Source organism: Polypterus senegalus, chromosome 14, assembly GCF_016835505.1.
Source record: "Polypterus senegalus isolate Bchr_013 chromosome 14, ASM1683550v1, whole genome shotgun sequence".
NCBI lineage: Eukaryota > Metazoa > Chordata > Cladistia > Polypteriformes > Polypteridae > Polypterus > Polypterus senegalus.
In genome coordinates, this window is record NC_053167.1 from 30205082 (window position 1) to 30221099 (window position 16018).

A 16018-nucleotide genomic window follows, 5' to 3' on the forward strand; every position below is an offset into this window, starting at 1 on the left:
GAGAGATCATTTTAAAACTGTTTCTTTCACACAGTGATAGAAGGGATTTCTGCAGTTTACATACCTGAAGAGACTGTTGTTGCTGACGAATTACTTGTGCTTTGGAAAAGTTATCTAGATATATAGCAATGAACTTAATATGATTACAGAGTTGGCAGTTTTGTACAAACAAATTGGTAAAGTTTATCAGCTTGACAAAAGGGCAGATTCTTCTGATATGTTTTAATATTTGTATATTGTCTCAGTAAGACACAGGAAACATCAAAGGTTTGGGGCAGCCACCCGTATAATATCCCTGGCTGCAAAATGGGTATTTTCTTGTGAGTTGTGAGTGGTATAATGTCCAAAACAGAACTGATTTGAGTTTGGTAAAATGGCGGCTTTAAAGGCCGTGACTGGAAGTGACCGTCATATGGACTGGAAAGTGATGCCATCCATGGCGCCAGTACTGGAAAGTAACATCATTAATGGCGGTGGTACCTAGTGGGATTTCCAGAGGATAGTCTTCAGAGAATGGAGAGAGAAAGTTACTGCAGCTCCCCATCCCCTGGTTTGGCATGGTACTACTATTATATAAGTCCTGTAGCTATCTCCCATCCACATGTGTGTGGCAATATATTTATTTTTATCTATCCATCCATTCATCCTCTTCCGCTTATCTGAGATCAGGTCACGGGGACAGCAGCTTGAGCATAGATACCCAGACTTCCCTCTCCCCAGCCACTTTTTCTACCTCTTCCGAGGGAATCCCAAGGCATTCCCAGGCCAGCTGAGAGACATAGTCCCTCCAAAGAGTCCTGGGTCTTCCCTGGGCCCTCCCTTCCAGTTAGACGTGCCCGGAACACGTCACCAGGTAGGCGTCCAGGGGGCATCCTGATCAGATGCCCGAGCCACCTCATCTGTCTCCTCTCAATGCGGAAGAGCTGCGGCTCTACTCTAAGCCCCTCCCGGATGACTGAGCTTCTCACCCTATTTTTAAGGGAAAGCCCAGACATCCTGCGGAGGAAACTCATTTCAGCCGATTGTATTCACGATCTTGTTCATTTGGTCACTACCCATAGCACATGACCATAGATGAGGGTAGGAATATAGATTGACTGGTCAATTGAGAGCTTTGCCTTATGGCTGAGCTCCTTTTTCACCATGACAGACCGATGCACAGCCCGCATCACACGAACGCACTCTCCATTCTTCCCTCACTCGTGAACAAGACCCCTATATACTTAAACTCCTCCACTTGGGGCACGATCTCGCTCCCAACCCTGAGAGGGCACTCCATGGTCTCGGATTTGGAGGTGCTGATTCTCATCCCAGCCGCTTCACACTCATCTGCGAACCGATCCAGAGAGAGCTGGAGATCACAGCCTGATGAAGCAAACAGGACAACATCATTTGCAAAAAGCAGTGACCCAATCCTGATTCCACCAAACCGGACCCCTTCAACGCCCTGGCTATGCCTAGGAATTCTGTCCATAAAAGTTATGAACAGAATCAGAGACAGAGGGAGGCCCTGGCGGAGTCCAACTCTCACTGGAAACATGTTTGACTTACTGCCGGCAATGCGGACCAAGCTCTGACACTGGTTGTACAGGGACTGAACCGCCCGTATCAGGGGGTCCGGTACTCCATACTCTCGGAGCACCCTCCACAGGATTCCCCTTAAGACACTGTCAGACGCCTTTTCCAAGCCCACAAAACACATATAGACTGGTTGGGCAAACTCCTATGCACCCTTTAGGAATCCCAGCTAAGGGTGTAGAGCTGGTCCACTGTTCTGTGACTAGGATGAAAACCACACTGTTCCTCCTGAATCCAAGGTTCGACTATCTGATGGGCCGTCCTCTCCAGGACCCCCGAATAGCCTTTTCCATGGAGGCTGAGGAGTGTGATCCCTCTGTAGTTGGAACACACTCTCCGATCCCCCTTCTTAAAGAGGGGAACCACCACCCCGGTCTGCCAATCCAGAGGCACTGTCGCTGATGTCCATGCGATGTTGCAGAGACGTGTTAACCAAGACAGTCCTACAACATCCAGAGCCCCCAGGCTCTGCTTCCTCATTGGAAGGCATGTCATTGATATTTATTTTTAGATTATTTTAATTTTTTTTTCCTAATTTTTACCCTCACAGCTGAAAATATTTCATACTTTTTCATAATTTCGTCCCAGAATAATGTTTTCAAATGTGTTTCTTTCCCTTTCTCCTCTCCTCTCTCTGTCACACTCTCAAACTAGGTAATTAAAGGATCAGACTGTTTTTGTTTTAAAAATTTGACATGGCATTTGCTCTTTGCTTTGGGACCACTTGGTGTTCGTATTGTGCTTTTGATTTCCTTGGCAGTGCATACTCTCCCTCACACTCTAGTTTTCCAGTGGTCCCCTCACATCAGTAAGGTGTGGCCCAAAAAATTAATCAAGCTTAACAACCACCCCACACCTTCAAGATCACTGTTGCCTAGGCATACAATCAAACATGGTTTTGTGTACGCTTTTAATTAATATATTCACTCTGTCTACAGTGCAATAACTTTGAAAGTAAAACACAGAATTTTTAGTAAGTTCGATTAAAAATATTGTTCAATACAAATATATACTCTAACATAATCTGAGAAGTTCTGTTTGCTGCCTATCAAACTTTGTTTTTTCTTTCCTTTTAACAATACGTGTCTAAGTGACATTCAGCTGCATCTGCTTACTCTTTATGACCTGATTGGTAAAGATGTGTTTTAGTAAGCGGTTCCCGACTTGCTTATTTTTCAAGAGGTCTTTTGCTAAGATATAGAAGGAGAACAATATTTTCCTGTTTTACTTTAAACAGTTGATCTGTCTGGCATGGGAAAGAAAGATTTTCTTTCATATTATCGTGTACTCCTGAAAGGACACATAAAAATGAGAGATACATACGAGGGGATACTACTAAATGTTCAGATTTAATTATTGTATTATCTATATGTAACTATTGCATTTTTCTAAACTTTAACTAGAGGTGAGGTGAGTTGTATGTATAAGCTTGCCATATGATAGAGGAAACCCACTGATACCAAAAAGGTATCATGCAAGCAACATCACACATTTTGTAGAGATAACAGCTGAAATTAAGTTATCCAGTAAGATTTAAAATTATCTTTCCCACTTTTTTCACTCTTGATTCTGTCAGCATATCAAACATTGCAAATTTTGTACTTACATTCATAGCAATATTTTTTTCATAAATTTCCCTGTTACTGTATTTATGTCTGAGAAAAGCATTAACACGTGTTTTAAAGCATGTCCACAGTGAATAATTATCCTTTTCAATTTTTACAGTATGTTGGAAATGTAAAGGAACGGGAATCTAATATAACCCTCTTGAGGATTGTTGTTGAAGATAAAGATACACCAAATACCCCTGCGTGGAAAGCCAAATATAGCATTTTGCAGGGCAATGAAAACAACAATTACAAAATTGAGACAGACCCTGTAAGCAATGAGGGGATTCTTACAGTCATTAAGGTAAGTGTGCATAGGGACACTAGGTCAACAATTTAAAATATCAAGGTAATGGAAAAGGATTTTTAAAGTAGAAATACTTCTAATTGACTAAATATGTATGTTATTTTATTGGTATCAACATTTATGAGGAGCCTGCAAACATTTGTGGTGAATCCCCAATTTTATCCTAAATATTTAGCTGTAAACCTCTGGAAAGTGTATTTTATGTTAATTTAGGCTTTTTCTGATACATATTAAAAGGAATATAATCAACTGTATGTTTCATCTTATAGACGTAATTCACTTTGTTGGTGATGCAAAAGATACCTCATCAATACTGGAATTAGATACCAATCTGGGCACACTGTCTATGTAAAGTTTGCATGCTCACCCATGCTTTTTTTCTTGTGGTACTATTTTGTTTCCCCCTAATAAAAAGATATGCAGGAGAGGCTGCATGGTGACACAATATTTGCCCTTTATGAGTGAGTTTAGGTATTTGATTTAATTGTGCCCTGAAATGGTTTCCTGTCCATGGCAGATACTTGCCTTGTGCTTATAAGAAAATTCAGAAAATTAATATTTTAACTGTATATGTGTGTGTATATATATATATATATATATATATATATATATATATATATATATATATATATATACACACAGTGGGTACGGAAAGTATTCAGACCCCTTCAGTTTTCACTCTTTGTTATATTGCAGCCTTTTGCTAAAATCATTTAAATTATTTTTTTCCCTCATTAATGTACACACAGCACCCCATATTGACAGACAAAAAAAGAATTTTTGAAATTGTTGCAGATTTATTAAAAAAGAAAAACTGAAATATCACATGGTCCTAAGTATTCAGACCCTTTGCTCAGTATTTAGTAGAAGTACCCTTTTGAGCTAATACAGCCATGAGTCTTCTTGGGAAAGATGCAACAAGTTTTTCACACCTGGATTTGGGGATCCTCTGCCATTCCTCCTTGCAGATCCTCTCCAGTTCTGTCAGGTTGGATGGTAAACGTTGGTGGACAGACATTTTTAGGTCTCTCCAGAGATGCTCAATTGGGTTTAAGTCAGGGCTCTGGCTGGGCCATTCAAGAACAGTCACAGAGTTGTTGTGAAGCCACACATACCGCTTAGAATTAAGGCCAAAAAGTTCTATCTTGGTCTCATCAGAGCAGAGAATCTTATTTCTCACCATCTCAGAATCCTTCAGGTGTCTTTTAGCAAACTCCATGCGGGCTGTCATGTGTCTTGCTTCTCCTCACTGTGTGGAGACAACCAGGCCCTGCTTATCACTTGTCCAATACAGTCCCCACAGTGAAGCATGGTGGTGGCAGCATCATGCTGTGGGGGTGTTTTTCAGCTGCAGGGACAGGACGACTGGTTGCAATCGAGGGAAAGATGAATGCGGCCAAGTACAGGGATATCCTGGACAAAAACCTTCTCCAGAGTGCTAAGGACCTCGGACTGGGCCGAAGGTTTACCTTCCAACAAGACAATGACCCTAAGCACACGGCTAAAATAACGAAGGAGTGGCTTCACAACAACTCTGTGACTGTTCTTGAATGGCCCAGCCAAAGCCCTGACTTAAACCCAATTGAGCATCTCTGGAGAGACCTAAAAATGGCTCTCCACCAACATTTACCATCCAACCTGACAGAACTGGAGAGGATCTGCAAGGAGGAGTGGCAGAGGATCCCCAAATCCAGGTGTGAAAACTTGTTGCATCTTTCCCAAGAAGACTCATGGCTGTATTAGCTCAAAGGGTGCTTCTACTAAATACTGAGCAAAGGGTCTGAATACTTAGGACCATGTGATATTTCAGTTTTTCTTTTTTAATAAATCTGCAACAATTTCAAAATTCTTTTTGTCTGTCAATATGGGGTGCTGTGTGTACATTAATGAGGAAAAAAATTAATTTAAATGATTTTAGCAAATAGCTGCAATATAACAAATAGTGAAAAATTGAAGGGGGTGTGAATACTTTCCATACCCACTGTGTGAATATATATATATATATATATATATATATATATATATATATATATATATATATATATATATATATATTTTTTTTTTTAATTGCAGGTATGCCAATAATGTTCTGCATCTATAACAGATAGTATTTGGATTACATTGATAATAGCCATTCTGATTGTATTTTTAAGTGAAAATCAAGTTGTCATTTATTCTAACTGTGCATTTTATATTAAAAACTCAAAGCCAACTGAGCTGGAGTAAGAAAACACAAGTTACAAGAGATGATTACAACAATGACCTTTATTTAAAAAATTAAACTGATGATATACATAAGAGACAGCTGTAATCTGTTTTTCTCTTTAATGTGCTGCACAGAAGCATAATCTCTTTAGTAGTCTTTATTGTATTTTCTTGTTTATGTATTCATCCATTTTATGAACATACCTTTCCCAATATAAAAGCAGAATTGTTTGAGCAGAATTTGAAGCAAAGAACAAAAACATCTGCAAAGGTCTCTCCCACAATCACTCACACATCCACTTCCACACAAACTACTTAAGAACACCAGCAAACAACGTGTGTTTAAACTGTGGGAGGAAGAATAAATATACTGCTGTCCTGTTTTCCACAAAGTCAATGGAGCACACATAACCTGGTGACTTTTTCAAATTTAACGCCCTCAGATGGTCATTCTTAGTGGTGTTCAATATGCCATTCAGCCCATTGCTTTCTTTATTAAATACTGTGGTTACCTTTAAGTGGGCATAATCTACAGAACCTTTCTTACCTCTGGCTTTTGCTGCCTAGCTTTAACAGGAAAAAGCTTGAACCAGAAGAGCAAATTCATGAAAAAATAAAAAAGCCAATCATTATTTTAGTAATGTAATATTGCACTGAAATCTTCAAGCCCCATAGTTAAGAATGCACAGCAACTTTAGTATCTGCCAACTAATTATTTATTTGTTTATTCCTTTCAAGAAAAGTTAATAAATTTGATAAATGTAGCTGCATAATTAAATGAAAATTATATAACTGACTCAAGTAGAGAGTTAAACCAGTAAGTTTAAAAAAAGAAAGTAGCCCAGTGTTTTAAATGAAAGAAAATAAAATCTGGAAAAGACAAAAGGGCAAGTAGGTAAAGAATTTTAAATACAGGTAGTCCCCAGGTTACGGACCTCCGACCTACGACTTGTGAACGGGCTGCAGCTGCGACGCATGCGCCTCAGTAACTGCCGCTCTATCATCTTTCGCCTGGGGACCCTGCAAGCAGTGACTGGACGGAGGTTGAAGGGGGGCGATTTCGCTGCCCGCACAGTGTAGTATCCCTCGGGTGGCTCCTGGCAGCAAGTGGTTTCACTGCCCGCACACGGCTGCCCCGTTCGTTCTCGGTGGGCGGCTGGTAATGCTGTAAGCGGTGACCCGGTTGTGGCTGAACGGAGGCCATTGAGGGTGAATGGGGCGTCGGAGGGTAGCATTATAGTGTGCATCGGATGGCTGCCTATTGAATGGGGGCGATTCACTACCCACCTTTGGCTACACCATGTTTGTTCTTGGTGGGCGGACGCTGCAGGCAGCATACTGTAGTGGAGGTGACTGTGTGGTGAGCTGGTGATGAACCGTTCGTCAATGCCCCCATTCATTCTCAATAGCAAGCCTGCTTGTACTGTTACGTACATAGCAGGAAGCTGTCTCTTGTCAGTACATCAGACGTGTTAATGACACGTGCCTTCCTGCTGTGATAATATGTACAGTGCTGTGCAGAAGAGGTCATCTTAATCTTTTGTCTTCAACAACAACAACAACATTTATTTATATAGCACATTTTCATACAAATAAAGTAGCTCAAAGTGCTTCACCCTTCAACAATGTCTCTGAAACACAAATCTGATGCAAGTGCTAGTGATATACTGTAGTAAAGAAGAGAAAAACCATCACCATTGAAAATAAAGTAGTAATAATAAAAAGGTCAGAGAGAGGTGAAACTCCATCATTCATTGGCAGAGCACTTGGTTATAGTCAGTCAACAATAGCATTTATTAAATTTATGTACCGACTTACATACAAATTCAACTTAAGTACAAACCTACAGTCCCTATCTCGTATGTAACCTGGGGACTGCCTATAATCGTCTTTTACAGATTACTGTTAGATTCAATTAACTGGACAGTTTGAAGTCTGTAAGACCAACACCATGAATAGAGATAGTCATTGTTGTAGTTTGAGAATACGGACAGCCCTGATTCTCTGTATGTTTGAGAAGGTTTAGGCTTGTTTTTGTGCTCTCAACATCCCATATTGATAAAGTTTTTGGATGTGACATTAACTGCACAATTCTAATACCAAGGGGGACATTTGTGTGTACAATTGTTGGAAACTAGAAGCAGCACCAGGAAAGAAAAATTCAGTCTGTTTTGGTATTTCTTTCTCTCTCTGTGCCATTAGGTGTCACTGTCAGTTAAACTGCAGTTAAAAGAAAAGAAAAAAAGCCCAAGGGGACAAGTAGGGTCAAAATTGTGGTACAGGACATAGTCTATGGTCTTCCTCTGATCAAATGAAGGTGGTGTATAAATTTTGGCAGTGTGTATTTGTATGCAGCACGTTATTGTGTGTCTAAAAGTGGTGGTAGTACTCCATGATAGTTTTTTGTGTGATAGTAACGACAGCTGATTGTGATATTGAATACATATGAAATGATTCTATAATCAATTAGTGAATTTCCCCTTGGGATTAATAAAGTATCTATCTATCTATCTATCTATCTATCTATCTATCTATCTATCTATCTATCTATCTATTTAATCAGTTGTGTGCTGAGTCTTAGTTTATTCCAGTTGAATTCCAGTTCCATCAAGTGTGTGCAGATGTGGGTTTTCACAAATAAATCTACAACCCCAATTCCAATGAAGTTGGGACGTTGTGTAAAACGTAAATAAAAACAGAATGCAATGATTTGGAAATCCTTTTCAACCTATATTCAATTGAATACACTACAAAGACAAGATATCGAATGTTCAAACTGATAAACTTTATTGTTGTTTTGCAAATCTTCACTCATTTTGAATTTGATGCCTGCGACACATTCCAGAAAAGCTAGGACAGGGGCATGTTTACCACTGTGGTATATCACCTTTCCTTTTAACAACACTCAATAAGCGTTTGGGAACTGAGGACACTAATTGTTGAAGCCGTGTAGGTGGAATTCTTTCCCATTCTTGCTTGATGTACAACTTCAGTTGCTCAACAGTACAGGGTCTCCGTTGTCGTATTTTGCACACATTTTTAATTGGAGACAGGTCTGGACTGCAGGCAGGCCAGTCTAGTACCCGCACTCTTTTACTACAAAGCCACACTGTTGTAACACATGCAGAATGTGGCTTCACATTGTCCTGCTGGAATAAGCAGGGACGTCCCTGAAAAAGACGTTGCTTGGATGGCAGCATATGTTACTCCAAAACCTGTATGTACCTTTCAGCATTAATGGTGCCTTCACAGATGTGCAAGTTACCCATGCCATGGGCACTAACTAACACACCCCCATACCATCACAGATGCTGGCTTTTGAAACTTTGCGCTGATAACAATCCGGATGGTCCTTTTCCTCTTTGGCCCGGGGGACACGACGTCCATGATTTCCAAAAACAATTTAAAATGTGGACTCGTCAGACCACAGCACACTTTTCCACTTTGCGTCAGTCCATCTCAGATGAGCTCGGGCCCAGAGAAGCCGGCGGCGTTTCTGGGTGAATTCTCGGCCTCTATATACACTACCTGCTGTGGGCTGGCGCCCTGTCCGGGGTTTGTTTACTGCCTTGCGCCCTGTGTTGGCTGGGATTGGCTCCAGCAGACCCCGTGACCCCATAGTTAGGATATAGTTGGTTGGATAATGGATGGATGGATATATACAGTACCTCAAGCTTGATCCAAATGCAACATATGCATACCACCTCTTTTTTTGTTTACAACAAAGACACTTCTAATCACACATGTGGTAATTTAAAATGAACCTATGTTCCCTCAGTGTGCAGTAGACATTGTATACATGTGTGTTAGTTACTGTTATCATTTGTTATGGGTTTCTGCACTGATAGCTTTGATAGCATTGATAGCTCTTTTTTACTCTGTTAAATGCACTTTGTGATGTCCCTGGATCATATAAGACCAATTTTATTTATTTTTATTTTATTTTATTTCAAAAGGGAAACAAATGTTATTGCTAATGCTGTACACTTTTTTTTTTTTTATTCAGTTTAAAAAATACCTTGGTCAGATATGACCGAAATGTGGAAAAAAGTATTGGTACTACCTCAAATTCTGTTCAGTTACAGCTTTATTATTATTTTTATGTACTTTTTTATGTGCCTGTGTCAGATGTGACCGAAATTAAAGGGAAATCTATACTAATAAAAGGCAAAGCCCTCACTCACTCACTCACTCACTCACTCATCACTAATTCTCCAACTTCCCCTGTAGGTAGAAGGCTGAAATTTGGCAGGCTAATTCCTTACAGCTTACTTACAAAAGTTGGGCAGGTTTCATTTCGAAATTCTAAGCCTAATGGTCATAACTGGAAGGTATTTTTCTCCATTAACTGTAATAGAGTTGAGCTGGAAAGACGTGGGGGGGGGAGTTTCGTGTGACATCATCACGCCTCCACGTAATCCGTGAACTGACTGTCAGCGCAGTGCGTAGAAAACCAGGAAGACCTCCAAAAAGCGCTTAAGAAAACATGCATTATATAATTGAGAAGGCAGCGAAACAATAAGAAGCGAGCGAGTGACATATACTACCATATTCATGAGTGCTGCTACCTCGGAAAGAAAGCAAGGTGTAAACCTAAACTTTAAATTAAGTTCATAGACAGGCTACGCTGGCGTTTCACATGCCCACAGGTAATGCGGGATACAAGTTTAATGAGAGGGCGAGGATATAAGCGAGAGTTTTGATCACTTTGTAACTAAGTTAAAATTGTAGGTGAAGGGTGTGCTTATGCAAATTCGAGAGACTGTGTTTGTGGGGATTGACAGTTAAAGGCGGGTGGGGAGTCACGTCATCATCTCCCTCCCATTCATCTATTTGCTCTGAGCTGAGCTCGGCTAACGCCGTCTTCGAAGCAACCGTCAGACTGCCACCAAATACTCACAGAAAAATCCACAAGTTAATACACACGCTGTCTCTAGAGTTTCTCCACACTGAATCCTCCAGGCACTACTTACAAAAGGTCACATTGACAATCGTGTTACGTTATTTTTAAAATCTTTCCTTTTCTTAGCACAAGCACAGCTGAGAAGCTTGATGCATGTGCTCCATAACGTTAAAAATAATGCATTTAATCACACTTTGCATTACAAGCAAAGGGAGCTTTTGTCAATGCATGATTTCCTGGTACACCATTACATTGATCAGCGCATCCCGATTCATTTTACCCTCGCACCACCTTAGTTTGAGAAGAAGTATGAAAAATATGAGGTTAACACAGAAAAACAGATCACCAATTCAAGCTTTATGAATAATCGATTCGCCATCAATAATTGTTTTGGTAAAGCCATCCTCCTTCCATTTTATAATTTTTCCGCCACTAGCCATGATTAAATGAGCGGTAAAAAGTAAGAGCAAAGCGAGGGTGACTTATTTAGGCAGGCATATATATGACAGCAACACTCATGACAATGTCAATCATGTTACGTTATTATTAAAATGTTTCCTTTTCTTTTCATTACTTCTTTAACACACTACTTCTCGCTCGGCGGGTATTTTGCTATATATATATATATGAATGACCTCCAAAAGCTGAGACTTTTGATATCATGAGCGTGTCTGCAAAACTGGGGTCTCCTGCCCAGCAAAAGTCGAGCAGCCAGCGGCGTGCATAGCTGTGCCGGCCTTTGAGACGCTGACTGCGCTTCTGCCTTAAGTCAAAGTGAGCACTTTTAATTTTTTTCATCCTCCCCCTGCGCTATAGCCCAGACAAGTGCAAACACGGGACCCCTTTTCTACACCACGGCAAAATAATATTAAGGCGATTCACACTTTCTTTTGCACGATATCGATTATGAGGTCCTCAGCTCGGATTATGAAGACACGCACAGGAGTGGAGGACTGACAGTGCCATCACAGCCGATTAATGGCGGGGCGTCTCACCAGTCTACACAAGACCCACGCGACTGTCCCCAAAAGGCGATCATAACGTCAGCGAACACATCTCTATACTATATAAAAGAAAAGGCAACTTTCCTTTCTTTACACCTTTTTCCTTTTATCCCAAACCAAAGCCTTTCTCTCTTAACACTGCAGAGGACACAAAACTAATTTTCTTTAAATGCGGTAAGGCACATTACCAGAGGCACAAATTTGAGCGTTCACATAGAAAATGTAATTTCAATGTACCTGTACTTCTTAAAACGTTAATGTTTTACTGTTTAATAACTTATAGACTATAATTTATTATTTTTCCCTTGCACTCAGTGACCAAACCTATACACACACATATAGACACATACAAACATACACACAAGTATATGTATGTGTATATATATATATACACACACACATACATACATACATACATACATACACACATATATATAATTTGTGTGTGTGTATGTATGTATGTGTGTGTATATATGATGTAGATAGGTATGTATGTATATATATATATATATATATATATATATATATATATATATATATATATATATATATATATATATATGTGTATATATATATATATATATATGTGTATATGTGTATATGTAGATATGTATATAGATATGTAGATATGAAGACTGTGGTGGGTTGGCACCCTGCCCAGGATTGGTTCCTGCCTTGTGCCCTGTGTTGGCTGGGATTGGCTCCAGCAGACCCCCGTGACCCTATTCAGATTCAGCGGGTTAGACAATGGATGGATGGATATGAAGATATGTATGTGCATATATGTATGTATGTATGTTTGTATGTGTATGTATGTGTGTGTGTGTATGTATGTATGTATATGTATAACAGTGTAGCTGTGAGAAAAAGTAAAAAGGAGGCGTGTCAGACGTGTGTGTGTGTGTGTGTATATATATAACAGCAGCAATACACAAAACAAGCTGTGAGAAAACAGTATTTTTAAAATGGATAACTTCTTTCAGACGTCATGGTACATTTTCTGATGCAGCTAGATGAAAATAACTTTGTGGCGCTGCGACACCAAATACACAAAACAATTACATTGACAATCATGTTACGTTATTTTCAAAATGTTTCCTTTTCTTTCTCTTTCCTTCAACACACTACTTCTCGCTGCTGCTGGTATATATATATATATATATATATATATATATATATATATATATATATATATATAGATAGATATGAGAACAACACTCATATCAATGACAAAACAATTACATTAACAACCATGTTACGTTATTTTTAAAATTTTTCCTTTTCTTTTCGTACCTTCTTTAACACACTACTTCTCCGCTGCGAAGCGCGGGTATTCTGCTATAATGAATAAACGTTACTTGTTTTTAATACATTTATTTGAGATGGTTTAAAAATTGCCATTACCTGCTGCTTACCAGCCACTGAATATGTCTGGCCCAGCTGAATTTCTTGGTTTGAAAATCTGGCCCAGTTGAATTTGTTTTTGGCCCTTTTAAAAAACAGAAGAAATATTTAAACATGCTAGTCTTTCAGTGTGAAAGTTTCAATATATCCCTTACTCAGCCACTGGTATTAATAAATTAATTTTTCATGTTGAAATAGGTAAACAGTACATAGGTATAATAATTAACTATTTAGATTGTCATTTTAATCAACGGATGGCATAGTGTCATAGTGGTTAGCACTGCTGTCACATAACTCCAGGAAAATCCCGGCCTGTGTTTATTCATCTCCAAGTATAGTTTTTTTATTCAGGTATTTGTGTTTACATGCTACATTATTTACAATAATCTCTCCTCGATCCGCGGGGGTTGCGTTCCAGAACCCCCTGCGATAGGTGAAAATCCGCGAAGTAGAAACCATATGTTTCTATGGTTATTTTTATATATTTTAAGCCCTTAGAAACTCTCCCACACTGCTTATAAATATTCTCTGCACAGTTATACAGTAAACCTTCGTTTATCGCAGTTAATCCGCTCCAGACAGATAAATGAATTTCCACGAAGTAGGATTCTGTAGTTATAAATCTAATATTTTCGCAGTTAGAGCATAGAAAACTTGTTAACGACCTTCTAAATACGTTTTTTTAACATTATTAGAGCCCTCTAGACATGAAATAACACCCTTTAGTCAAAAGTTTAAACTGTGTTCCATGACAAGACAGAGATGACAGTTCTTTCTCACAATTAAAAGAATGCAAACATATCTTCCTCTTCAAAGGAGTGCGCATCAGGAGCAGAGAATGTCAGAGAGAGAGAAAAGTAAACAAGCAAAAATCAATAGGGCTGTTGGGCTTTTAAGTATGGGAAGCACCGCGATAAAGCGGCCGCAATGAAGGGATAAATGTGAAGGTAGTCTTTCAGCATTTTTTTCAGCTGCATCCGTATCTTTTAAGCAAACAGCCACTGTGCAAACATCCCCTCTGCTCACACCCCTTCAGGAGCAGAGAATGTCAGAGAGAGAGAAAGAGAGGCAGAGAAAAGCAAACAATCAAAAATCAATACGGGCTGTTAGAGCTTTGAAGTGTGCGAAGCACCACCGGGAAACATATCTTATATCATTGAGGAGTTTTATTTAATACGTAATACGTGCTCTGATTGGGTAGCTTCTCAGCCATCCGCCAATAGCGTCCCTTGTATGAAATCAACTGGGCAAACAAACTGAGGAAGCATGTACCATAAATTAAAAGACCCATTGTCTGCAGAAATCCATGAACCAGCGAAAAATCCATGATATATATTTAGATATGCTTACATTTAAAATCCACGATGGAGTGAAGCCTCGAAAGTCGAAGTGTGATATACTGTATTACATTTATATTGCACATTGATATATAAAGAATGAGCAAGTGTGCCCAGTAATGAAGAGTCTTGCTAGTCTTGCTATGTCCACCATTTGTTTCTGGCTTGTGTCCAGTGCTTCCGGGGTAGGCTTTTGCTCTGACCAGCCCTGCACTGGATTAGACACGTTCTAAAATGCATAGATTAGGGTGGATGTCACTCCATCTAGACTGATGACTTGTTGTGCCCTTAAATGTGTGATGCTACATTTTTCAGTTGTGTTGCTGGATGCTTGGTTATTTTTATGCACTTCATTGATTCACAAATGTCTTCAAAAGAGGCAAGCTTGATTTCTGTAATGTGGTGGTTTCTAACCAGATTTTTCATGTAATGCCTTGTAACCAGTTTATTGGCATTGGAAGATTTAATTGAAAAATTGCAAAAAGTTTTAAATTCTATTGCCACTAAGTAAAATGTCAAATCATTACTTTCATTTGGTAGAAGTAGGGACACATTTTTTAGTCTTATCTATGAATTTGTTATGAAATGAACTTAGAAGGAAGAATAGGGAATGTGTTGTGCTACTAATGTATAATTGTAATGTCTCTTTTTTACAGCCTGTTGACTATGAAGTATCTCCACAAAAGGCTTTAATAATCTCTGCACAAAATGAAGAGCCATTATTTGCTTGTCCATTAAAAAGTGGAAAAAGTCTCCCTCCGACTAGCACTGTTTCTGTAATGATCAATGTGGAAGATGTAAATGATCCTCCAGTTTTTACACCAGAAATGATCAAGCTAATTCAGACAGAGGGTTTACCTCCTGGACAGAAACTCTGCAAATTCCGTGTTACTGATTCAGATGCAGATCACAGTACCATAAGGTAAGGAATTGATTGCTCTTATTTCAATTATAGTACTAAAATTACTCTTAGCTTAAACAAGTAATTTATCTGAAGGATTATAGTCATGAGGAATAAAGTAAGAATTTATGCTTAGTTAGCAAAAGCAGAAGCACAAAACTATCATGAAGAAATACAATTTTGCTCAGCATGAAAAAATACAATGACAAGTAAAATAATTGTGCTGGAAACAAAGTGATAATCTAATATAAATGTAACAATATAAATAATATTACTAATATAAACGTAACATATTGTTAATACAGGAGGGCACTATCAACGCAAGTAAGGAAAAGTTAATATATTTTTAAACGTGTGTGATATTTTTTTATATATTGATACAATCCAACAAACTTGAATCAATACAAAAGTAATTTCTTTCTTTGGCACACAAAGCAAAGGTAAATGATTACTTTTTTGATGTTGGCCATGTCCCAGGTTTACCCAAGTTAGGCTGTTTCCCTATTCCATTCTTTTTATATCATACAGTATGACACCACATTTAACCACATTTCTTTGGCTGTCCTGTTGGCCTTATCCCCTCCACCTCAGTGTATTTCTTCACCCAATCATCCTCTCCTTTTCCTCCACAAACCCAATCCACTTTATTCTGTTTCTCCACAGCACAACACCTATCGTCTCAACTCCAAGTTTTTCTTTTAACTTGACATTCATCTTCCTCTCACTCTGTGATGCTCTACAAATCAATTTGATCATTCTCATCGCAGTTTTT

The 16018-nt window shown here is 38.9% G+C and overlaps 1 protein-coding gene across 2 annotated transcripts in view; it reads left to right on the forward strand.

Annotated features, from left to right (window-relative positions):
• cdh26.1 (cadherin 26, tandem duplicate 1) overlaps positions 1 to 16018 on the forward strand; it is a 116651-nt gene that overhangs the window by 43428 nt on the left and 57205 nt on the right. For both annotated transcript variants that reach the window (XM_039734934.1, XM_039734935.1), the window contains exons 8-9: positions 3304 to 3489; positions 15002 to 15267. In XM_039734934.1, coding sequence (XP_039590868.1) covers positions 3304 to 3489; positions 15002 to 15267 — 452 coding nt within the window. The remainder of the gene's footprint in view (positions 1 to 3303; positions 3490 to 15001; positions 15268 to 16018) is intronic.